Source organism: Homalodisca vitripennis, chromosome 1, assembly GCF_021130785.1.
Source record: "Homalodisca vitripennis isolate AUS2020 chromosome 1, UT_GWSS_2.1, whole genome shotgun sequence".
NCBI lineage: Eukaryota > Metazoa > Arthropoda > Insecta > Hemiptera > Cicadellidae > Homalodisca > Homalodisca vitripennis.
This window is the reverse complement of record NC_060207.1, coordinates 14,179,258-14,206,915: the sequence shown is the minus strand read 5'-3', so window position 1 is coordinate 14,206,915 and position 27,658 is coordinate 14,179,258. Positions and strand designations below refer to the sequence as shown.

Here is a 27,658-nt window from a genome sequence, read left to right as displayed (position 1 = left end):
CCAGACTGCCGGGCCAGGTGTGTGTACCGCTGCAGGGGTCCCGTACACAATATCCCGGTGACGGGTCCCCTCCTGAGCGCTCAATGTACGCACACTTCAGCCCGACGTACGCAGACGTGTTGAAACCACTTGGCCCGACAATACCTCGCCTATTACGATACCCGATGTGAATGCGAGGCGTTGATATGCGAACGTTGACTCGTACGCGTAATTAAACATAACGATCAAGGTCTATAATGAAACATACTTCTATTCTTCCCTAATAATAATACACAAAGAATATGAACATTGCTTAACAACCCAAGTGACCTTTCATACACAATGACTGTCTACCGAGAAATAGTCTACTTGTTAGATATTATACTGTAGTGACGTAGGGCGAGAAAATGAGAGTTGCGACAAATTTATAGCTGAAAGTACTTGATTGGTTATCGATTCAGTAAGCATTTGAATCCACGGTTGTTTTACACAATCTGTTGCTACGTCTACAGGAAGATGTGTTAAATGTACAAGAGCCGAGAACACTGGTAGGAATTTTAACCGCCATAAAACACAGCGTGAATAAACAACACATGAACAACACAAAGAGCACAACAATATGCAACCCGACTATTAGTGTCAGCAAGCTTGCCTGGAGGATGAGCTTACGAGAAGCGGGAACATCTTCACCCACGTCACCAATTCTAATGTATCTATTTCATTGTGCAGAAAAAATTAATTAAGCATGACCGCAATGTAAACTCAAGTTAAGGTAAAAAAATGACATGCCTCTAAATTACTTTTAATTATAAATTTAATGAAATATACGACAATGATTTCAACAATTGTTTTAAAGTATATATTTTCAGCTGTAGTAATTATGTAATTTATTTCTTTATATTATTTTTGTAATATAGGTGACAGAAAAAAATCGACACATTTTTTAAAAATAATACTGATGTAAATTTAATTTTTAAGGCTATACATTGTTCTAATTTGGTAAATAAATTCAAAATCTGAAATATATATTATTTTACTACTTGATATATATATATATATATATATATATATATATATATTATATTTATTTATTTATTTAAATAATAAGTGTTATACTCGTATGAAGACATCAATCATTTGATTTACAAAATAAAGAAAAATGTTGATTTGATCAGAAATAACATCAACAGAATTACTATGTGGGTCTTAAGTTTAACTATAATTTTATACAACAGTGAGAAAGAGTGAGTAAGAGCCGACGATTTAAGCGATCAATGCCTTTATAATATATTTTTGAATCATAGCTGTGAGACACTGTCAAAACATTTATAATAGTGTACATAGAAGACAAATGTTTAGAGGAAATTAAATAAAACGTCAAATTTAAAGTTGCAATAACGAACTACTCGTAGTTGAAATCTTGCGCATTTTCTTATTTCGTGTAGAAAGATCGGTGAACCAAAACCAAGTTGCACAATGATGAGTGTGTGTTTAGACAAGACTGCACACTTGAGCGGTTTGCCTTTGAGTTTATTCCACACACGAAGAGACAGATTTGTTACGACTTGGTAGGTTGAGAAGCCAACAACTGAACTAGCAACAGGCTAATCAGTATAAGGAGCAGTGCAAGCTTCAGCGGGGCAATAAGCAGCACGGAGACTTAATGATGACAGGTTTAATGTTACAACAAATATGAATCGCTAACAATGTATGACAAGAGGAGAGGCGGGGGCTCGGCTTCTTCCGCTGATTTATCCTCATTATAGCGTATCCCACTATACATAACGGGATATATGTATGCAATACATAACGGGACATATGTATACAATACATAACTAGTCATATGTATACAATACATAACGGGTCATCTGTATACATTACATAACGGGACATATGTATACAATAAATAACTGGTCATATGTATACAATATATAACGGGTCATCTGTATACAATACATAACTAGTCATCTGTATACAATACATAACGGGAAGTCTGTATACAACCCATAACGGGACATCTGTATACAATACATAACTAGTCATCTGTATACAATACATAACGGGAAGTCTGTATACAACCCATAACGGGACATTTGTATACAATACATAACTGGTCATCTGTATACAATACATAACGGGATATCTCTATACAATACATAACTATTCATATGTATACAATACGTAACTAGTCATGTGTCATAACGGGAAGTCTGTATACAACACATAACGGGAGATCTGTATGCAATAGATAACGTTATAGCTATATACAATGTATAACGAAACAGCTGTATACAATACATTACTGGAGATCTGTATACAATTCATAACTACACAAGTCGCTACACATGTATTATTCACCCAAAATTTAGTAAGTTATACAACTTTAGCAATGTTTAGCCTTTGTCAATCACTATGCGGCACGGCTTATTCTGTAGTCATCTTCGCTGTAACCCCTTCTATGATACTTAATGAACATTCGTATACGAGAACTGCTACATCAGCGAGAATTATATTCCGCAATTGTGGTATAATACATATTATTTAAACAAAAGTCTAAATATTTGGACACCACAAGGTAGCAAATTACTGGGTTCTCCAGTTTGGGAGTCTAGAACTTGTTTGTAAACTTTGTAACAAAGTTATAAAATAGTGACGAATCACTTTATACTTGGGAAGCTCTGAAGAAAGGAAATGCAGAGTTTGTTCATATTTTTCTTTGTATTTCCCATGGACTAGTTTACAGAACGTTTGAATCCGTCTCACCCCGGCCCTCCAGTTCTAGTTTCACCAGCTCATCAAAACCGTTATAGTAATTTTTCTGATGGTTCGTTTTTATACCAGTCACGTAAGAAATGGTACACGGTTTTGTTATTTTATAATTCGTATTGTCGTTCTAATTAAGTTGAAATGTAAAAAAATGTTACACAAGTGTGTAAAAAAGGTTCTATACAAAAATATCAACCTTAAAAATAAAAACCATTATGATAAACTACTCTAATATGAAGTATGGTACAGTTTCCGCTCCGTTTTTTATAGACGTCTGTTAATACAAAAAGGTAGTGAGGCGCACGTCGTTTTATTCTTTTTTATATCACGAGCCCGTTAAAACAATTTTATTACGCCTGTAAAACAATATTACACTTATTTAATAAGTTATTGAACATTAATCAAACAATGAATAATTCATTCTGGAAAGCAAAAACAAACATGATTCACGCACACTGGTCTTTTTACTTTTTGTTTAAACCTATAGCGTTTTGCCCTTGTTGCTACATTTTAACTTTAATGAACTGGGCTGTTGTTCAAAATGAACAGTTTCCAACTACGATTTCTATCAAAAGCACTAGGTCGTGTATAATATCCTTACGGGTTTTTTGAAATAGTACTTTAAATCTAGTAGCTGTTTCAATTTTAAAACTTAAATAATAAAAGTTAAAAATGTACTCGTATTACAGTTGTCATTTGTAACATTGTTAGTTCTTATCTACATAACGTTCTCTCTATACATCAGGAAAAGTTTAAATTTTTATAAGAGAATTTTTGCTTATTCGTGAACACAAGTTATTGAACATAATGAGAAATTACACTGAATAGATTGCCAGAACCAATACTAAGTTAAGTACTAAAAAATTATTTTTCCAACAAAAGTCTTCAAACTTAAATTATACCGGCGAGCAGAACATCAAATACTTCCTTTCCGCTCCATTTACGCTTCAGGAACTTGTTAGTAAAGTTTTTATCCAAGTTATGCGACAATGATGAATCGCTTTATACTTGGAGCGCTCTCAGGGAGGTAAACTCGAAGTTGTTCTCGATTCCTGTAATTTCCAGAGAATACTGCGTGTGATCGGAATGGGTAATATAACATTACGGAATCCACTTTAACCCAGCGCAATAAAAATAACAAAATTTACTTTTATAGAGGTGTACACGTCACCGCTTTGGACGATCTTTAATTTTACTCTGGATCTCACAACTCTACGCATTCTATATAAAATATTCTTTTATCTGTAAACAAGCTATTTCTGACAAGAAGCACCTCCTATGAAATTAAAGTTATTATACGCGCGTACGTATATTATTTGAGCGTATTTTTCACGCCATCACAATAAAATGTGGTGGCGTAAATTACAATTTCATTCATAGTAATACAATTGCAACGGGACACGATCTCAGAGTGAAAAGTAAGGTAGGCAAAACTAGCAATTAAATTCTATTTGGAAGGTAGAATCTGCAATTATTAACTAAGGCTTGTAAAAAACGATTAAATGATCGTTACTCCATCGCTACTTACTTGGTTTTTAAATACCGTTTAAGATATTCTAATTTCGATCACTGAAGACAGTTGATTAAAGAGAATTTATTGTTTGTAGTGGATTATTATTAGTGCTAATTAATGTCATCATGAAAATGTAAAAAAATATTTCTAATAGATCACTCGAATTATTTGTCTCATACAATGATGGGGCGCTATATTAAAATAATTAAAAACTTTGTAAACCAAAGACAGGGTTCAGAGCTGAACGATAAAAATGCAAGAGAATAAGAACTAATTAACTAAGTCAGACGGACAATTGTTTTTATCAAGCTTAAGTCTGTGAGGTTTTAATGACTCCCGCCACAATAAATTGGCTTAAAAGTTAAATTGTAATTTCACCCCACATAAAATGAATTGTAACGTTCCTTGTGGAGATTTACCGTTGTTACATTTAACTTTAATTACACACTAGACTATGTTTGATTTTTGTACAATTCTTATTCTCGAATTTATGAGTATTATAACATTTTGTGGAATCTAAATCTTGCACTAGACTCAACCAACACTTAAAGTAATATCAAATAAATATGAAGCAGTTAAATACAAACCTAAGTTCGAAGCAAAGTGATACTTCTTCGTTGTCTCCGTGCACACCATTACAGACGCAACGTAAATTATTGATATAGGTACTACGGGACATATTGCGATCCTAACAATTTGTGAATTATTAATAATATAAGTATAATTATCAACAATGAATAAATTTAACAGTATTGTTATCGTAAGTACTCACTCCTGTATACTCATGCAACATTTAAACAATGTATTCCAGGTGGAAGTCCATTAAACTGTAATCATGCAACATTTAAACAATGTATTCCAGGTGGAAGTCCATTAAACTGTAATCATGCAACATTTAAACGATGTATTCCAGGTGGAAGTCCATTAAACTGTAATCATTCTACATTTAAACAATATATTCCAGGCGGTAGTCCACTAATCTCTAATCACACCACATTTAAACAATATATTCTAGGTGGAATTAAACAACAGTTTATTTGCTACAACCCAGGATTGCAATGAAATGTCCCTTACGTCAGTAATAAAACATTTCAGGCTTCCTACCTGATCCAACCTTTAATAATATGATAAATGTATTGTTATTATTGCACTACCTTAAATTACAAATAGTATATAATACATAAGGTACGTTATGACTGCTGAGGGAAAAGTAATTGTTGGTCTTATTGCATTGTTACTCGAGCAGAACAATGGTTTAATATGCCATTATGTTGTGTTCCAAATATTTTAAAGGTTACACAAATTAAAATATGCTATCTAATCTTACGTACATACAACACAACTATTTGCTATTTTGTGAATTACACGGCGCAGTTCTGGTTTTAGAGTGATTTTACTTACATTAATCAATATAAACGTAATACATTAAACAAGTTTAGGCACTCATGTATCGTACGGAGGCCACTAGTATAGTAGGTACGAATGTACTACTTATTATTACGATATATAATTATTAAAATGCTTAAGTATGTATTAAACTTAAATACGTACTTAAGTACGTTATTTACTTGGAAAGGGTTAAATTTAAACTTTACGAGCGCTCACCTGGTCTGACCTTGAACTTAGGTACTACCTAGAGGAACGTTTTTTTTTCACCAGATCGTTCAACGTGATCTGAGGTCGGAAAAGTACAGAAGATCGTAAATGCTCCCGGCCATCAGTGCGGGATCCGGTGGCGCTTTTGACGCCACTCCGCACTTCTGACGAAAAAAAACATCCCTTGAGATAGTAACTAAATTCAAGCTCAGATCATGTGAGAACTAACCTAAAACTTGGTACTATTAGTAACATGTTTGCGATAACCTAATCTAACATGCCTAACGTAACGCGCTGTATAATAGTGGTCCCCGTATAATACCAAATTACCAAGTTTAATTGGGTTAGGGATATACTCTACACGAGCACAAGGTGAACAAAAAGCAGAACATACATCGGGCGGTGTGGAAGAGTTCCTGGAATGTCGGAAAAGCGCCAACTTAGGTGAGCTGTAAATCGTTTTAATTTTCAAACTTTTATAACGAGCAATAACTGAGACCCCAGCGTGATTGCGCGGGAGGGGGAGGGAGGGGTGTCACACACAACTATGTGATATCGTCCTCTCGAAGTAAACTGGGTCAGGACGTTTATATCTCGGACACTACTATTTATGTTAGGACGGATATCGCAGTTCAGAAATGGCAATTTATGAGATACGATATCGTTCGATCTATAAAACCTGAAGAATAGGGAAGGGAAGTGATACCGTCCTCTCGAAGTGAACTGGGTCAGGACGTTTATATCTCGGACACTACTATTTATGTTAGGACGGATATCGCAGTTCAGAAATGGCAATTTATGAGATACGATATCGTTCGATCTATAAAACCTGAAAGAATAGGGAAGGGAAGTGATACCGTCCTCTCGAAGTGAACTGGGTCAGGACGTTTATATCTCGGACACTACTATTTATTTTACGGCGGATATCACAGTTCCAAAATGGCAACTAATGAGATACGATAACGTACGATCTATAGAACCTGAAGAATAGGGAAGGGAAGTGATACCGTCCTCTCGAAGTGAACTGGGTCAGGACGTTTATATCTCGGACACTACTATTTATGTTAGGACGGATATCGCAGTTCAGAAATGGCAACTTATGAGATACGATAACGTACGATCTATAGAACCTGAAGAATAGGGAAGGGAAGTGATACCGTCCTCTCGAAGTGAACTGGGTCAGGACGTTTATATCTCGGACACTACTATTTATGTTAGGACGGATATCACAGTTCAGAAATGGCAACTAATGAGATACGATAACGTACGATCTATAGAACCTGAAGAATAGGGAAGGGAAGTGATACCGTCCTCTCGAAGTGAACTGGGTCAGGACGTTTATATCTCGGACACTACTATTTATGTTAGGACGGATATCACAGTTCAGAAATGGCAATTTATGAGATACGATAACGATCGATCTATAGAACCTGAAGAATAGGGAAGGGAAGTGATACCGTCCTCTCGAAGTGAACTGGGTCAGGACGTTTATATCTCGGACACTATTATTTATGTTAGGACGGATATCGCAATTCAGAAATGGCAATTTATGAGATACGATAACGTTTCATCTATAGAACCTGAAGAATGGAGGATAAAACCGAATTTACATTTAGGTATAAGATAAATATTTGTCTATTAAAAATATTTTTAAATCACTACGAATTAATTAACTACAAATTGCAATCCTCTCGTTCATACAGCTTTCAGTAACGACACAATCGTAAAAGATGGCTTTAGTAAAACGACTTTTTACTAGCCCCCCCCCCCCCCACACACAAGACATCTGTTTATCTTCACGCATATGGTTCATCATAGCGTTATGGGAAATCCTTGTTTTAAATCAATAATTAATAGGCATCCAAACTTGTTTAAGACTATACTTTTGGAGTATTTAACGGTTTTACATTATTGTAAAAATTAAAAGAGCTGGTCTAAAAAACAAATCAAAATATCGAAAAATATAATAAATCCCTTCGATGAGTAATAAATATTTCTTCAAAACGAGACAACTTCCAGTATTCCACTACTAAAACCTGGGTCGAAAAAGTGATTAACAACAAGGTTAAACGTTGTTGTTATGGCCAACAACCAAGATGGCCACCGGTATAGTCAGTTATAGTTAACACACTAACCCTTACGTTGTGTCGAGCAGTACAATAACGTGAAACTAAATGTAAGTAGATAAACAACGGGTCGTAACGCGAGAGTATTGACTCTGAATTAGGACATAAATCCTTTAAGGGAATGTTACAGTGAACAGTTAACCGTTTATGACACTTCCTTAACAGTTACTTCTGCATAAAGATTAGTAATGGATCACTCCCGATCGTCTGTTTGATTTCATGCCCACACTCTACATTGACTTACGGGGGAACAAACAGTTTAGAAAAAGATATTGACTCATTAGTATAATATTAAAAAGAACAAAAACAAAAATTAAGCTATTGTGTGATATTTATCCTTTCAGTTTATATTTACTAACAGAAATTCAGACGACCTGTTACATCAGTTAACAAACAATATCACGGTAGTAATCGTCTGAGAATATTGAGTTCAGCTCCAGTTCACCTCCCTGTTGGTGCAGCGTCTGAAATATGACGCTGTCGCAGCCTTAACTCCCACATTCTAGCATCATGTTCGTCTGAAGAGATACAAAATAATTGGGCGACGAAGAAGCTCAAAACAAAACGTCAGATTCCAGACGCTGCACTAAGAGGAAGGTGAACTGGAGCTAAACTCAACATTCACATTGAATCAACCCTTCCCACCATAGCTACGTTAATAATCATATAATGTCCCAATTACAAATTGTATGATGGTTGGAAGAGAATGTAAGATACAATGAGTGACTGCAAATTATAATTAAACCATTGAATAAGATGTAAATTATATTCCAAATACGCAAGAATAATAGTAAAATGCTGATAAAACATATTGGCTTAGAGTAGTACAGAAATACTTGTCTATCCAGTGACATATTGTTGATAGTGTGTACCGAAGAGACATTTGAGTACCATACAGACGCTAGAATTTTAGTGGATAATGTCTTGCCTGTGCTTTGGCGAAGTCTTTCACTCGTGGGGCGGAAAGATTTCATTCCTGTCTGTCCACACAATATTTCTAACGCGAAGTAACTAATTGACTTGAAATTGTGCTTGAAGTTCCAGTTATATGAGGAATAATGAGTTAGATGATGGTGCACGTCACTCCCAAGAGAGTTGGTTGAGCGTTTGCGAATAAATAACATTGGTATTATGGGTAACCAAGATGGCAACGAGAAAATGTCAGAATACATAAATGTGTAAATAATCTCAATACATCTAGTAAATGTAAATCCATCATGTAAATATCCATCCACACATGTAGCCAAACTATTCCAACACGGACATAATTTTATAGTGACTTGGCATGTAGACATTCAATGTTTAAACACTGAGAGGAAACAAAGCTAGAATTATAAGAAATAGGCCCTTCACGTTCTCTACGCAAATCGAGGTTGTTACACCTACGCCAGCGTAAAACTTGCCTTCCGAAAATTAAAGATTCATTATAATCGTATAGAGTACGTATACTTCGTGACAGAATTAACAATTCTGAAACGAATATTTGAACATACCCTTCAGCATTATTTAACCTTTTATAAGCTTGGTTTTAAAAATGCTTACAATTCAATCTACATTAGAGTAAAGTTTAAGAAGAAAAGTCTCTTGCTGGCCACGATTCCAATATTTGTGCATCAGATCGGAATAGGTAACGATGTGGATGGAGTTTGGGAAACTATTCCGACCCCATTCTCTGAGGCGCTTTCGCCGAGATACCTCATCGATTTGACTTTTCTATTTAATCTCGTTCCAGGACACGAAGCATTCCATTACGACAATTTCGCAGCACTCAAGATCATTTCTCTAAAAGCAGTATAAAAATATTATAAGTACGGAATTTGAGGTACGATTTTAGTAAGCCTAATAAGAGTGAATTATAGTTGTTACAATTCGTATTCGTAAGTAAAAAAAGACAAAAATTTACGGTAGCATCAGATATTTGAAGCCAGCTGTAGTAAAATGACCTTGGGGTTTTCCACATAAGAACAATGTACTTCATTCACTTCTGTACCCTTATTTTTCTTATCGCAGAGGTAAGAGATGTCTCATTTGAAATCTATAATTAATACGCATATACACGGACTCTTTGAACAGTTTAAAGGTAAAGCGCCATAGATCTACGACTAAAGATAAGGTCGTAAGAGCACATACGGTTTAACATTGTTCTTATGTGGCTACAATCAATATGGCTGCCAGTACAGCCGACTCTTAGTCCAGCTGAAGAACCTCTAAATCAAATGTTCCTTATCCAACAAATACGCTATAGGGGCCGCCTTGTCGTCAAAAGGTTTAATGTATCCTAACATTGAGTTTCATAACTAACTAGTATTAGAGCCATTTACTATGTCCAATTAACGTACCACTATAATATATCTGTTACTGACCATAAGGCAAATATACAACTACGGATATATCCGCCAGAGAAATTCGCACGACATTCCCCTACATGATGTAGGGCTGATTCTACTGTACTTTAAACTGTAACCAACAGCAGATTGATACATTACGAGTAAATAGATTAAAATACCACAGACAATAAACTAACCAAGCGATCTAGAATATTGCATTATTCTATTTGATTTTGTCATCAACATTCAATTTTTGTGTGGATATAAATTGAACAGTAAAACTACGGACACAGAATTCCAGTGCCAAAAGACCTGCTGTACAGGCCAGAAAGGTTGGTATTTACCATACGGAGTATTGGTAGATTTTAAAACATGTTATAGTATATAAGCAAAATGGCTTCGTTAATATTATTTTTCTCTTTTCACAATAAGGACAATTACTACACCAGCAAATATGTTCCTCTATTTTAAATATTTAAGAGGTTAACTAAAAAAAATGAAACCCATTAACCTGCAAAATCATATTTAACACCAGACAATGACACTGTATTCTATTACAGGACTGTAACAATCTACTATTAGATTACTTAGTATTTTCAAAGGTATTACAATTTTAAAATAAAGTGAGAATTTCTTGATAGTGGTACTACTGACAAGTATGTTAAAACGTGTTAGGTAAAAAACGACACACTACGTCTTGCTTTTGAACAAGGGATATAGTTAAGAGGCAAAACACTGTGCTTTTGTTCGTGTCGTGCCTAATTAAGTTTTTTACTTTACGATAAAGTGTCTCAACCGTAAACGAGTTATTTATTACCTTAAAAAGCTATTTGTCGGACACGAACAATATTAAGGCAATTGATTAGGACTTTTAATTTAAAACATCTTACTTCACATTACAAGCAAGGTGTTCCAGATACACAAAAGCACAAGTCACCGCAATGACAAAGTAAAAAACAATAATCACAAAACATTGAGATGTATGATTAATTCTATATAATTCATGAAAAAGATCGTTTGCATTTCGTTATAGAGTATAAAACGTATTACCACATACAACAATATAAGTGTACCGGAACAAAATCTAGACGTATAATCTACGGGTAGCAAGATAGCGGAGAGTGACGACATGGCGTAGAGTAAACCATGTATCAAGGACATTATCTGAAGTGCACTGGCACTTATATTGCTTATCAATAGCTGTTACGACAGGGAAGGCCGCAGGGTTATATGGATATGGTAATGGCGACATGTTATATGTGACTAGTGTCTAAGTGACTTCCCTTGTCCTCGCTCGCTGTCCGCTCAGCACCTCGACACCACACACGCGTGCCACAGTGCTATAACAAGACATCTTCGGCAGTATTCCTAAACCTAGCCTCCGGTTCTATAACAATCAGGTGTTATAACAACAAAAGACAATATCTTCGGTAGTATTCCTAAACCTAGCCTCCGGTTCTATAACAATCAGGTGTTACAACAACAAAAGACATCTTCGGTAGTATTCCTAAACCGAGCTTCCGGTTCTATAACAATACGGTGTTATAAAAACAAGAGAACATCTTTGACAGTATTCCTAAACCTAGCCCGGCTCTATAACAATAAGGTGCTATTACAATAAGACAAAATCTTCGGTAGAATTCCTAAACCTAGCCTCCGGTTCTATAACAATCAGGTGTTATAACAACAAAAGACATCTTCGGTAGTATTCCTAAACCGAGCTTCCGGTTCTATAACAATCAAGTGTTATAACAACAAAAGACATCTTCGGTAGTATTCCTAAACCGAGCTTCCGGTTCTATAACAATACGGTGTTATAAAAAGAAGAGAACATCTTTGACAGTATTCCTAAACCTAGCCCGGCTTTATAACAATAAGGTGCTATTACAATAAGACAAAATCTTCGGCAGTATTCCTAAACCTAGCCTCCGGTTCAGTCAATCTAAGACAATTTTATTACCCGTGCCTGAGAAGTATTACACATTCAGTACCAAGCAGTACTACGAAAATGGTATACAATTGTATTTTTCGAGCTGTCAAATAAATATTATACTTATTTAAAGATTAAAGGTGATCATTCAATCTTCATGTATCGTACACTATTTCGTCCTTAAAGTGCGTAGACAAGGGGCAGAACATGTATCAGGAAGTTTAGAAGAGGTCCGCAAGTTAAAGAAAGCCCCCCACCCTCCGAGTGAGGTGAACTTTTAATACCTTTCCAATAATCCTTTGTTGAACTTTCAAAGTCCTTAAAGTGAGTTCACTAGCAATGGCTAAAGTTTTAAACAAAGCCATTTTGATGACAGGGGTGGCTTGGGAATTATGTACAACTACGATGCCACCTCGGGGGTAAACTGGGTCAGAACGTTTATATCTAGGACGCGATTATTTATACGGCGTGGGTACGACAGATCGGGAATCTTTGGGATGCGCAATCATTCCAAGTACTTTAAACCGGATTTTAGAAGCATCAACCTCGGAGCGATGGAATGGATAGTTTTATTTCTTTAAGGATAGGCCGATCCTCTTTTGAGCCGTTATCCTCCCCATCCTCATGACCCACTGGTCTGTGCGAGGATCTTATCAAGAAAAAGAGAGATAGTTGATACAGTTTGATTAAATGAGCATCAAATGATGAAAAGACTCATTTTTCATATATAGAACGACTTGATATAGAGTTGTAGGGTTAACCTCGAGATACGAGGGATATCCTGTATCACACAGCATGTTAGTGATACACTGTGATACACAAGTGACTATTTTACACAAGTAGCGACACGCTAATGGGTATAATGAGCAGGTTAAACTGCAATGGTGCAATGAGGACAAGCATAACGATATAACAAATAATATGAATCATTACCAACGAAATGAGGAGGCGGCGGTTCCACATAGTCTGCTAACTTTATTACCCTCATTTTCACTTCGCGATACTTAATGAATCAGTAATTCACGAGTATTGTTCGCTGAATATTACTTAAGATGATAGCAACCCCTGTTATGTGTGATCTCACAAGAAAATATTCCACTGTACGAAAAAGAGCCTAAACCATTGTAACCCTAGCGGGTAAAAGGTGTGCTTACTGTTCAGTTTATAATATTATTATATGTTATTATTAAATTATTTTCTACACATAACTTAGCCATGTTGGAAAGCGTTGATTCCATGTGAATGTAGAGTTAAGCTCCAGTTCACCTTCCTCTTAGTGGAGCGTCTGGAGTCTAACGCTGTCACAGACTTGACTCCTGGAATCTGGAGTCATGTTCGTCTGTAGAGATCCAAAAAGTAGGCGACGAAGAATCACACAATGAACTCGTTAAATACCTTCGAAAGACACACAGGCCACAAAATATAGTGTAATCTATGTGAAGAGGTATTCTCATTACTCTAGTTGTGCACCTGATGAGACACTGATGACTCTACATTTTGTGGTCTATGGGTCTGATGTACATTATTTTATCCTCTTGTTTGCCAAACTTGTATACAGTAATGAATCATTTTAATCTTGGGAACACTTAAGAAAGAATATGCAAAGTTACTCATATTCTTCTTACTATTCAGAAACTTTTCCAGATCGGGATCGGTAATAGAGTAGATGGAGTTCCGGAAACTACTTATATCCAGCTCTACAAGTTTATATGTTTACTGAGACATCGCTTCGACTTATAGATCTGGTTTGGTAGTGGCGGTCTTTCAATTCTCGAGCTCCGTGCAATAGTTAGAATCAAATATCATTACAACTGTATTTGTACAGATTATATTTAAAACGATATATTGTTATCAAATGGGCACGGTAAGATCTAATTGAGGGCGAATATTACATTACTTTACTAATATTTGATTTATACAGCATAAATAATAATTCAATAGTAATAAAAATGCAAAACAATACACACTTAAAACTAAACTGGAGGAAGAGGCAAATTCTAGTAGCATCTGTCACTTTTTTAATTAAGGCTTAGTGAGGAACGTTTGAATCAAACTTTCTTCATCTCACAAATACTTTCTTGGGTTTAGACGTTTAGTTTAATGAACTTTAATATTGAGTTCTGACAGCTTAACTAATTTGCAATAAGTGCGTTAACGATTTCCTTGAACGTACCATTAATACATTTTGGACTTCTGACAGATGTAGGCTTCTTTACGAGGGACTGGTAAACCACAAAATTTGGATATTTAATATCCAATTAACGACCACTTCATACTTTAATGTATAATTGCTTTAAATAGAGGAAATACATATTTGCCCAGATCAGATGCAGTATCAGATGCCGACAGTAGAAAGTTTTTTACTGAACATTAAAGAAGCTTATCACTAGAGAAACGGCAAAACTTATTTCCGATTGTCTGTTCAAATGATCATAAACTTACATATAGACATGAAATTGCACATGAAGCTTTATTTATATATAAGCAGCATTGAGTTCGATGATGGTGAATGTCTATGGGATTTGGCTAACCTTAGCAAAGAGCTATTTCGGGAAATGTTCCAAATACAAAATAACTAATACAGATGTCACATGATTTTATGTTTCATCGTACTTATGTCGGCGTGTAAGAATGACTGACTATTTACAAAACCACCAATGTTGTGTTTTATAATTCCTATACTATAATATAAATAGACATATTTAACTGTGCAAAGCCCACCCATCATAACAAATCAACAGACTATTTACAAGGAAAGCATATTGTTTGTTTTTCTTTTCTTTTATTATTATGACGTTTATCTTCGAAATTTCAAATCGTCCATTAAGACTACAATAAATACCATAAAAATAAAAAATATATTAAATAAAACGGTTTGATATTATTACATTTAAAAACCGATTTATAAGTTTGTGTTTCTATTTGATCTTGTTATGACCACGAAGCAATATTGTTTACCAGAGTATACTGTTTAATACTTACATTAACATTACTTACATGTCAAATTACATGTTCGACCATTTCTTCTACTCTTTTGGTATCTGTTTGGCCAGCCCTTCAGTATTATCTGACCTAATTTGACGGAATATATGGATGCCGTGAGGTATGTAATTATATATGATTATCATAAATACAAGCTGTTGGAACACTACGCTGGTTGTCAAGACATGCGCTGAACACTGACTACAGTAACACTGTTTAGCACTTCTTGTACTCAGGTAATCTTCACTTGACTGTAAACCGTACCAATGCATTTACGAATTATTAAAAACAGATATGGGTAAAGGTCTGAAACAAATTAGATTTTCTAGGTATTTAGACTGTTTTTTATTTAAATAGCATAACGAGTATAGGTAACGGTTACACTGAACGAATGTTATCAGCGGGATAATGGCTACATAGAGAAACCTAACCTCAATCGATGTAGCCACTAGTGTAATGAGGAAAAGTATGATGTTTCAACAAATATAAATAACTAGCCTAAACCCGCGGCTCCGCTCGCGTGGCAGTAGAGAGGGCTACATCAATCAAGCATCGAAAAGAAATACTAATTTTATTATACGTTTTTCCAATTAATTTATTGCTCTACTAATACATCGTAGCATATCATAAAATCTATTATAAAAGTTTTTTGTTTATTTTAATGCGTTTTGGTAAACAACGTTATTAGTTGTATTATTTGGAGCATAAATATAAAGGTTCTTCGGGTTTCCGACTCTTGAGCAAGCGACGTATAATTGACCGTGCGAGAAACATGAGGGTTCCAGATGGATTCCTGCGACGTTAAGTGATTGTCCTTGTGCCTTATTAATCGTCAACAAAAAAATGTTGAGAAAAACATTCTTCAAAGAATATTTACATGAGAAAACAAAAATACTTGCCTATTTTTTTAAGCCTTTTACTGATGGAAAATAACACTGTTCTTGGAAATTGTAAAAAAGATATCAAATCACGTTTATCAAAAATTTGACATTTGTGACACGTTGTAAATGTCAAAAAATGTTTGTTTACATAGAAACGTCAAAAATATTTATGTTTACTTAGTTACTGTCAAAAATAACAACAATTTTTTGTCGCATTATATATGTTTACAAAGAACAGCTGATTAAAAATTTGAAAAGACTCTTTCACTTAATAACATATGTTTGCTGCAATGCATTTCTTACGGGTATTTCTGTAACCAGTGGGGCGGAATCCTGAATCGGGAAAGGGATAAAAAGTATCCTATAACCTTCTACAGATCAAGACGAACAAATTAAAAAAAAAAATTAGGCGAATCCGTCCAGCCGTTTGTTAGTGATGCTGTTACACACGAACAGTTTCATTTATATATATATATATATAGATTAATAAAGAAGACGATAATACAGCGGCGCGGCTTTATTCTGCAGACGTCTTTATAATAACCCGTATTGTGATACTGAAAAAAACAAAAAACATCAGCGGAAATCAAATTCCGCAATTTCGGTAATTTTCTAAACAAAAGTCTTAACTTTTGCAACTTTGGAGGGTTTGAACATTTCTGGACTCCTCAATTTGCGACTTCAGAACTTGTTTGTAAACTTTTTAACGAAGTTTTAAAATAGTGACGAATCACTTTATACTTTGGAGAGCACTCAAGAAAGGAAATGCAGAGTTGTTCTTCGCATTTTTCCCTTGTACTTTCCAAGAACTAGTTCTCAATGTTTAGAATGCTTGAATCCAGCCCTCCAAGGATTAGTTTTACTGAGGTGTTGCTCCATCTGATCGATAGAGCTTCACTTACCAGGACTGTTAAAATTCCCTTTTACCCAACAATATTATGAATAAATTACTAATTAAATTATAATTACTAAGCAAGACATACATTTCTATACAATCGTAGACTGTGTATAATAAATACACGTGCGGGTGATTAGTTCTGATTAAAACACTACAAGTACTTAACCTATAAACAGAGTTGATATGATTACATCTGATAAAAATATATCAATTACTGACATTGACACACCTATGGTTAACTCCATAAAATACGAACAGAAGGGTACAACACTGTTGCAAAAGCCTTACCTTGTATAAACCTTGTAAATTCTATGTACACATTAGTAAGCGAAAATGAAATAATCAAGCATTTCCATAATCATAATTAATTCTTCCAGTAGTTAGTAAACGGCGGAATTACGACACATAATCAAAGTTAATTCCATTCAAACGTTAAATAAGCTTACAAAGGATGTTATTAACTTCAATTAAAAGCGACAAACTACGCTTTGCGTATGAACAACGGGTTGTGCCTTGGTCGCTCTTTGATCTCGTAAGTAAGTCAGCTTTTTTCAAACGACTTATAATAATTACTTTTTATCAAACTATGCATTAAAAAATCCGAATTACAAAGTGGACGAATAGGAAAAGCACTTTCAGTCTATGATACTGAACGAAAAGAAACCCAATACCCAACGACCTGATTGTCCCCGATAAACCCGATGTGGAGTCAAACATGTATTAAAGACATTATCTGAAGTGTTCCAGCACTTCTACAATGTACTATCAATACCGTTCACGACAAGAGGACGGGGAGGATGTACCGATACGGTAACGGCGACGTGTCCTCTCTTACGTCCAGCGTCACGACACACCACTTCAGGGTTCCACGCATTCAAATTAAATTAGTTACTTCTAATTAGTTGAACAGTGTAATATGAGCTTTTCACGACCTGAGTGTAGTAATCGTTCCAAAACTAGACGCTTGGTGTCTAAGTACTAACCAACAAATGACGTTTTCATTATTTTTTAATGTCTGTGCTTGTGTGGTGTGTGATTGTGATCCTCCTTGTGATTTGTGCTCGGGACTAGCATCCTGTGCAGTGACAACGAGTGGACTGGACTCCACGCAGCTTTCGGGTATGTTTGAACCCTTTTCTTTCCCTCCTTTACTTCTTTCTGTTCTTTATTTGTGTATGTATTAATACCTCCCCAACTGACGAAGGGGATAGATTCCAATCCTCGAAACGTACTGTTATACCTTTTTTATAACCCATAACGACGGCAAATGTCGGAAATCCTGTTATCATTTCAACAAATGACTACCAATAATTACTTCTAATTTTGCCTAAAGCCCCCTTAACCTTAACCTTCTTATCCAACTGGCCCTCTGAGCCGGCCATCTTGATTTTTTAGCCCTATAAGAGCAATGTTTAACCTCAAACACTTGTACAGCTTACTTTTGTGGTAAAATTATGGAGGGTGTCTCACATCCAATAACCATCAAAATGCTTTTTCAAGACCTTTGAATATTGTTATACATTTCTATACGTATAAATCGTATCTTTTAAATGAGACATCAACCATGGTTCTACGACAAAGATTAACGGTGTAAAACAGTTCAAGCTTTAAAATTGGCCTTATAGGAAATACGCAAGGACGTAATGCTACAGGCAGTAAACCGGCCGGAGAAACTTTATTAATCCAGAATAAGGACGTGTTTCGAAATAGTCGATTGATTATTAATAGACATCACGTGACAATCTCCCTCACTTTCAACTAACTGTGATCATAATACGCACTGTGAAAGAGCCTACAGCCGTCCAGGAGTACAATGCAGACTCAAGGAACACAGGAAGAAATGTGATATCACATCAGCGTGTGACGTCCCTGTTTCTGGATTTGTTAATTTAACGAATTAATTAAAATGATCATACTGAAGCATAAATACTTGAGAGGCTATGAAGTTTACACAACCTAGCAATATGTCGGCGAGATAGCGGCTTACTTGTTCCCGAGCTACTAGAAGCTCAGCGAGCAAAGTTTGGAGCTTGCCGGGGATTAATTGCCATCACTGTACTATCACCCTTTAATGTGTAGGCTTTGAAGCTTTGTCCGCATCGACAGAACATGAGCATCTAGACTATTTATGTCACTTATAATGTTTAAAGAGATTCTTCATTAAATGTCTCATCAGAAAGAAATTTTAAGAACTCGAAAGTTGGATTGACGTATAACTTCCATTGAATATGACACAGTGCTTGACACACTTCTGCAATGTGAGCACAAGTGTTCCGCGAAGCTGTTGACCGACAGGAATGCCCGGGGCCGGGCGCGTGGCTAGGCGCAGACCTCCACGGCAACTGCGGGCTAAGTATAGCCGCGGTGCACGCATATACCGTAACACGGGCCACCATACGCCGTGCATCTGCGGAACACCCACCGGCAAACAACGGCTATTGTAGGCTGTGTGTGTGAATGTAAGAAGTCTATACCAACAGTGAGAACAACCGTGGCCAACGATAAGTACTGTTAACTAGCAAATCACATCACTTCATTAACAATTCTTGGAATCGATTAACAGGAGTCTCGCGAACCTGGATAGTTTGCAAAGCCCAAAGAAGAGGACTAAACAGTACCGTTTGGCCAGCACTGACACGCGTACATTGTTACCTCCTACGTTTTTATGTCCTAAAACTGCTCTGGCACATGGCCAAGTCGTAAAACAAATTCACGCTGCGATGTAACAGATGCTTAATTATCCAAGCTGAGGCGACCAACGCAAATCACAAAAAATCAAGCCTTACTAGATTTGGAAGAGGTGAAAGAAACAGGATTTTTAGACAGGAAAAAGAGATTAGTATATATAGATAGGAAACATAATAACGAGAAAATTTATACCAAACATTATATAATATACTGAAACTGATATAGAGTATTATAAAAAATGATTTTTCCGAACATTTGCCATCGTTCAGTGATACAAAACATCAGTAACACTACATTTCGAGATCTGCAATATGATCTCTTCTTCAGGTAAATAACTAACCTAAAACATAATTACAAACTATGTTAAAATAAACAAATCATACCAGAGCGCTGTGACACGCGTAAGTCAGGAATGACAACCACCATGTTGTGTTTCAACTTCACTAACTCTAAAACATGCACTTAATAAAAAGACTAAACACAACACTAATTATTAAAACTGAACTACAGAATACAGGTCACACAATTCGTCTGCATTCGTCGACCAACCACCTACGTCTGACCGGAGGCTAATAGTAAATGGCGATCGTCACGGCAGAAAACAAGGTAGCGGCAATAGAAAGGAAGGGGGACAGGAATGGGGTTTTTTATTTTTAACGACGGGAAATGTCCGGAAAAATCCTGTTTCCTTCACAATCCTTCCATATCAAAAGTAAACTTCAAACAAAGAATTGGAAGAGGATTTGTAATTAATGAAGCCCAAAGCACGACATACTATTTTTGCAGTAACCTGGATGATTCAGACCTGGCTTTACTAAGACGAAATATACGTTTCTGGGAATGTTTTTGACGAATTGCGCCACTTACCGATCGTTGGGTCCTCGAACTGCTGCAGCCACTCGTACAGCTGCTCCAGGTCCACCAGACTCTGCTGGCGAGCGGCCTCGTCCTCCTCGTCCATGGCCTCGGTCTCTGGCTCTAGTCCACTTACTCACACATCACATGTTTGCCACACAACACTGACAATTGACAATCTATGGTCTCGGCTCCCGAGTTCACATCGACATTCTCCTGACTAGATTTCACACTCGAACCAACATATAATTCTGTAAAACAACTATATGTATACTTTATTGCGGTCCAAGACCAAATCGACAGATTGCCCCGGAATGTAACTGCAGACGACAGGAATGTAGACGTACGGCTGTGCGGCGGTATATATGTATACTTTATTGCGGAAGACCAAATCGACAGATTCCCCGGAATGTAACTGCAGACGACAGGAATGTAGACGTACGGCTGTGCGGCGGTTGTGTGTCCTCGCACCAACAACTATATGTATACTTTATTGCGGAAGAACAAATCGACAGATTGCCCCGGAATGTAACTGCAGACGACAGGAATGTAGACGTACGGCTGTGCGGCGGTTGTGTGTCCTCGCACCAACAAATATATGTATACTTTATTGCGGAAGACCAAATCGACAGATTGCCCCGGAATGTAACTGCAGACGACAGGAATGTAGACGTACGGCTGTGCGGCGGTTGTGTGTCCTCGCACCAACAAATATATGTATACTTTATTGCGGAAGAACAAATCGACAGATTGCCCCGGAATGTAACTGCAGACGACAGGAATGTAGACGTACGGCTGTGCGGCGGTTGTGTGTCCTCGCACCAACAAATATATGTATACTTTATTGCGGAAGACCAAATCGACAGATTGCCCCGGAATGTAACTGCAGACGACAGGAATGTAGACGTACGGCTGTGCGGCGGTTGTGTGTCCTCGCACCAACAAATATATGTATACTTTATTGCGGAAGAACCAAATCGACAGATTGCCCCGGAATGTAACTGCAGACGACAGGAATGTAGACGTACGGCTGTGCGGCGGTTGTGTGTCCTCGCACCAACAAATATATGTATACTTTATTGCGGAAGACCAAATCGACAGATTGCCCCGGAATGTAACTGCAGACGACAGGAATGTAGACGTACGGCTGTGCGGCGGCGGTTGTGTGTCCTCGCACCAACAACTATATGTATACTTTATTGCGGAAGACCAAATCGACAGATTGCCCCGGAATGTAACTGCAGACGACAGGAATGTAGACGTACGGCTGTGCGGCGGTTGTGTGTCCTCGCACCAACAAACGGAGCGCACGGATTGCCAGACACATCTGCGTTCCAAGTGAAAATATGACGTCATTCCGAGTTTCCGGGTCCCTCTTTAATTGCCTATTGGTCTCAGAGCGCCACACCGCCCGCCCACTGTCGAATCTACTCGCGGACCGAAACTGTACTTTCTGCGCCTAACCTGTGGCACATTCAACAAATTAACGAACACAATTCGTGTGTTTTCAGTCTAAAAAATAATTATTAGTAACCGAATCACGTCCAAAACCAATAAATCTGGGAGTTGTCATCACAATGTAATCTAAGACCAGCGAACAATAGACGTGACTAGCCGTTACTAATCAGCTGAAATCGTTTGAATTTGTAAAAGCTCAAGAACCCGTCGCGACATGCCTACGATACTCGTAGCGATATCACTTCTTACTCAAAATGTTACCATCACGTACACGTACAGCAATACAGTCCAAATGGACGGAAGTGGACATGACGGACGACAGTTACCATCGCTATCAGCCGGTGTCGTCTGCAGTTGTGAAGCAAGACCCCGTCGCGACATGCTACGATACTCGATAACGATACTACTGCTGACTCAAGATTTTGCCATCATGTACACGTACACCAATACAGTCCAGATGGACGGAAGTGGACATGACGGACGACAGTTACCATCGCTATCAGCTGGTGTCGTCTGCAGTTGTGAAACAAGACCCCGTCGCGACATGCCTCGACTCACTTGATAGCGACTGTTGTTGGAACTGTCGGGATTCTTGTATCGTCTTTAGTATCGTACTCCTTTCCTTATACGTTCCTTCAAATACTTTTCTTTTGTCCAGTACCAGTTAACTTCCCAATCGAGCAATTCTATTAAACCACGACTAAAAAAGTTGTTAATTAATGTTTTGCAGATGGCAAAATAAGTTTTTCCAGCCAGTGACGTTATCTATTTGACCGGAATGTGTTTACGAGTAAAACATTGAAAATGGATTATTTCTTTTTTTATAAATTATGATAATATGGTAATATTATTAGATGCTCGTAAATACAATGAACTCTTTTACCGCCACACTCAACTCTCCTGTTACCACAAGTCGTATACAGGACACCATAAAAGAACATACAGATGAATATTTATCCTGCGATTATCCAGTTCGTTGGCAAACTGGCTGAGGAAAGAGTATCTCAAGTAACTTATAGCTACTATGAACAAGTTAAGGGAAGGGGCGTGGGTTATAAATGGGTACTGGCCGGCCCACCCATCTCTTCCTGTCTCTCCTTTAAACCCTGACCCGCCCAAACCAGTGACGTTTATAAATAAGCATCTAAGTGTAACGGAGTAAAGTAATGATTCGGATAGAGTCCTCGCCGAACTATGTAACATTATTTCAATAATTACAAAAAAAATAAGGAAACATCAAAATAACGCGGTTTTATCTGGTTAACAATATTATAAAACGTCCTTGGTGGTAAAGGATATATTAACGAAAAAAGAAAGAAGGAATTGTCTATGTTTATTATTTTCACTCCACTAAAGCATCTCACCTAAAGAAGTTAAGAAAATAACCTGACATTAAAATTGAAAAAAAAAAACATTTCTTTCACTATAAAAAATCTCTTAAAATGAAATGTAGGTCACAATTCAGATCATCTTCGCTCAACAAAAGGCAACAATTGAAGGAGAAGCAGTCAGTGCACGTTTTTCATTCGTTCATGAAACAACTTTTGATCCAACCTAATCAATCAATCGCATGAAGGTTTAATCTATCACACCCGCGCTAACCTGTCTTTCTTCTTCAGCCGACCTTCGTCCATTGGTATGGAGGCGGCGTGGTAACAGGTATTGATGACAGTTCGATCTTGGAAAGAAATAAATGAAGCAAGTATAATATATTGGAACTTTAAAAATCCCCTATAAATAAATAAACACCGGTATAACAAAGAATTTTGTTTGCAGTAGAAATGCTTTGCGTAGAGTTACTACTTTGTGGACGATTTACATATTAAAACACTAATTACAAAATTCAATATTCAGGTCCTACTAAGAACACAAGGGTCCTTGGTAATCTAAAAGGTTTCACAAAGGACTCCTTTTAAATTCAAGATTAAATGCAAAAGAAAGGTTCACTGTTGATAGGTTCACACAAAAAGTGGCGTTGTCTCGGACAAATGGCTCCATCGCTGTCTGATATATTAAGTGCTCACGCATGTTCCTAATTCAATCACGACCTTCTTTGCAAACTCTACAGAAGTATAAACCCCCACCAATTAAGTATTCCAGTTTGACAGAAAACCCACAATCGATGTGAACATACAATCACAGTAAAACTATTACAGATCACTTCAAGATAAACTGTCCGATATAAACTAGTGATTAAAAATCGAGACGTTGCAATGCTTTACAATCCGTGACTCAAAGATTTATACACACAAATATAAAACTGATAAAACTATAAACGAAATGACAGACTGGGAAGGACGACAAACACAAAGACAGGTAGTTAAGGACATATTGGCCCGTAAACAATAGCCGGGCGACGTGACTGTGACGTGCGTGTTTCCGGTCAGACCGGAAGTCGACTCTGTGACCCACTGCTGTATAACCTGCCACACCAAATTGATAAACTACAATTTAACAAAAACACTATTGAGTTAAACGATTATAGGCGTATTTGGACTAAATAGCAGTATGTATTAATGCCTCAGATACCTCTTCCAAAGGAATTCAATATAATTTCATAAATTTATATAGCGTGTTAAAATTATTAATATTGATTTATGTTATCAATAAGAACACTATGTTTTTACTAAATAATTTTATGATTAAAACCTTATTCAGATACTATATGAACAACGTTTACATAACTAATTCTACTCGCTTAGTATCCAACGTTAATTTACAATAATAAATCATATACCTGTCTAAAAAGTTTGTACAGCAAAATATACAAATTACGAATATATAAATTTTTAATGTTCAGCTAATTTTGTGACAGTAAGTGATTAAAATTCCCATCGTAGATATAAATTTAGAAAACTACAAATAGATTGCGTATATACTGACTGGACACATCCATATCACCTTAAACATATTTTACTCTTTTGACTAAGCTCAAAACGTTGCCCTTAAAGAAAATTAATTTATAAACAGATACCTAATTTATTACAATTTTTGTGAAATTCAATTCACCAAAAAGCACAACATCGCGAACAAAGTAAACAAATTTTTTTGAAATTAACGTATTGTAACCCTAGTGACCTTGAAGGGGTCAGGGAGGACGGTAATCCTACCAGATAACACAACACTCGCGGGCACAACACAACAATGTGTGACGTAACCGAGGCGGCGACACGTGACGGGCGGGAGACGCGCACACACTGAAACTGGCTACTGGCGCTGGAGGGGAGGGGAGCCACCCCTACCTCCCCCACCACACCACCTGTCAGCTGACTAGCTACCCCTCGGCGTGGCACATCCATCATCCCTCGACACCACAGTCTCAACAAGTTGCTCAGGAAGGCCATCAGGAACACACCCGCATACCACCCCTGTCTCTCCAACAAACAATTCACTGCCAGTCTCAACATCCGTGGAAATACAGATCCGTGGGCAACGAAGAACGTCCCTCATACAGTGTCTGCAGTAATAATCGACGACATTCATGTTTTAGAAACATACCGGAGAGAAAAACTGGGACCAAGTGGGTTAAGAAGAGAAAAGATAGAAAGGACAATGCCACAATACAGACCCCAATTTTGGTTCTATCTCAAAAATTGAAACTAACGATGTTACGTTAATTTCGGAGAGTCCATCGCTACAGGTGGTAAAAGCACATATCCCTTTCCCAAAACGAAGATAAAACTACCTGCCTTACTCAACTCCAACATGAAGAAAAAGGAAATTCACTTTTAATTTATTGAGTAGCTAAACAAGCATTTACCAAGAACATGACAATAATTGCTTGGGCCTTAGCGAGGTCTATCACTCGATGTGCTGGAAAAATTTCATTTAACTGCTTGTCTGTTCGCACGAAATTTGCCTAACAGAGAGAGCATCTTGACATTTCACTGGGCAGACCCCAATACACGGCAACCACACGACGATTTCAGCGGAAAAGATTTACTTATTCCCGATTTAATGAACAAAGAATCTCGTTAATACCAACACACTACTAAAAAAATATGTATTGAAATCATATCAGTACGGGTAATTATATAAGTGCAATGTAAACCATTACTATTTATCCAGTCTAGTATTAAGGACATCTATAAGAATTTTATTTTATTTTGGTGGATTAAACGTAGACGAGCATTGATTGAGACAATAAATACGTTAACTTCAATACTGTGAACTGCGAAATATTAAATTGAACGAAATACAAAAAGTAGTAGCTGTTTGATCAACTGCTGTATGAAGAGGCAATCCGAGTGCTTGTATTTTATATCGACAGTTTGTCACAGAATGCGCTGAGAGATACTTGACATGCAGTAAACTAATGTTATTGTCTACTCCGCTTGTTTGCTTTGCCTGGAGACTGTCAGATACAATATTTCCAACAGTCCGTTGTTGTATTGCAAAATCAATTATTATTTTTTACTAGTTGTTTCCACAATACTTTTTTACAAGTTTCTTCATCACTAAAGAATTGATTAAAAATTAATGAAAATATTAACTAATATTAAAAGTATTAAATGAATAAAAAAAGTAATTATAGTAATAACCAAATAAATATATAACAATAACAGCAAATACATAATAACAATATATACATATACACACATTTATACTCATAAACTTAAACAATTATTATACACCAGTAAATAACGATATCTGCAATAACGAATTCATTAACCCCTTTTTTAGTTTTTATTTTATTTATTTTGTACATTGCAAAATTGTAAGTCTACAAATGAAACCTTTCTAGAGATATTTAGATACGAAGTTAGACTACATGTGTTACTAAATCACATGTTAAAATGTTGTAAGATTGTACCCAGTTTTTTATAAATTTAATTATTCTCAGATTTTCTCGTAGCCATCATAGTTAGCCCTAAGACCAATGCAAAATGGTCACTAACGCTCAGCCAAAACCCACAGAGTGACATGCAACTCAGTGCTGGTACTGTATAAATAAACCTTCATGCTAAATTCCAATTCTATAGGTCAGTCCATTCTCGAGATATTGTGCGGAGAGACAGACAGACAGTTTTCAACTCCTCAGGTGGACAGTCATTACTGGTGTGAAATCTACGAACTAAAGCTGTTATCCTTGCGCTAAACACACGGCCCCGAGAGCACTACAGAACACGCCCCAGCAGACACGTTTTGTGTCAAACACAGAGACGAGACTGCAGAAACACTCAGAGCCGGAATTGAAATGATCAATGGTAGCTCTCAGTTGAGCACGTTTCAATGTGTACAAAGATGCGAGAAGAATAGAGAGAGAGGGGAGTCTTTGTTAGTTTAGGCTTACAATAATAATAACACACGGCTCAGGCTCAGCTGCGAGACTGCGACAGCGACACACTGACTGACACTGCTCTGTACAAGGTTAACTGTAACATCACGGCTAAGCAACTGAGACTGTGACAGACTTTCATGTATCGGGATACCACTGCAATGCCAATAATGTAACTGGTATCATTCACACGACACTTGCACTATAAAATTTAATACAGGCCACATGTGACACTGAACTAAATGCTACAGCTCTAAACAACTAGGACACGAATAATTGTTTACTCTAGTGCACCGATTCGGTAACTGCTTGCACCTTATCTCAGCTGATAACGGTATTTGGGGGTTTCCGACGTTGCCGGTTTTCTCGAGTAACAGGGTT

General features: G+C 36.8%; 2 protein-coding genes across 2 annotated transcripts in view; both read right to left on the bottom strand.

Annotated features, from left to right (window-relative positions):
- The window catches only part of LOC124353510 (disco-interacting protein 2-like), a gene marked incomplete at its 3' end in the record, with an annotated part of 307,439 nt that overhangs the window by 197,572 nt on the left and 82,209 nt on the right, over window positions 1-27,658 (bottom strand).
- LOC124357470 lies at window positions 20,663-26,377 on the bottom strand. The gene is made up of 2 exons (XM_046809302.1): window positions 25,078-26,377; window positions 20,663-20,792 (listed from the first exon to the last, which is right to left on the bottom strand). The coding sequence occupies exons 1-2, from the start codon at window positions 25,404-25,406 to the stop codon at window positions 20,762-20,764; spliced, it is 360 nt and encodes a 119-aa protein (XP_046665258.1). The 5' UTR covers window positions 25,407-26,377; the 3' UTR covers window positions 20,663-20,761.

Coding starts and splice junctions, on each gene's coding strand:
- LOC124357470 (XM_046809302.1), bottom strand. CDS start 25,406: ATGTTGAGACTGGCAGTGAATTGTTTGTTGGAGAGACAGGGGTGGTAT. Junction 20,793..25,077: donor TCCTCCCTGACCCCTTCAAG/GTCACTAGGGTT, acceptor GTTGTTTTACAG/AATTATATGTTGGTTCGAGT.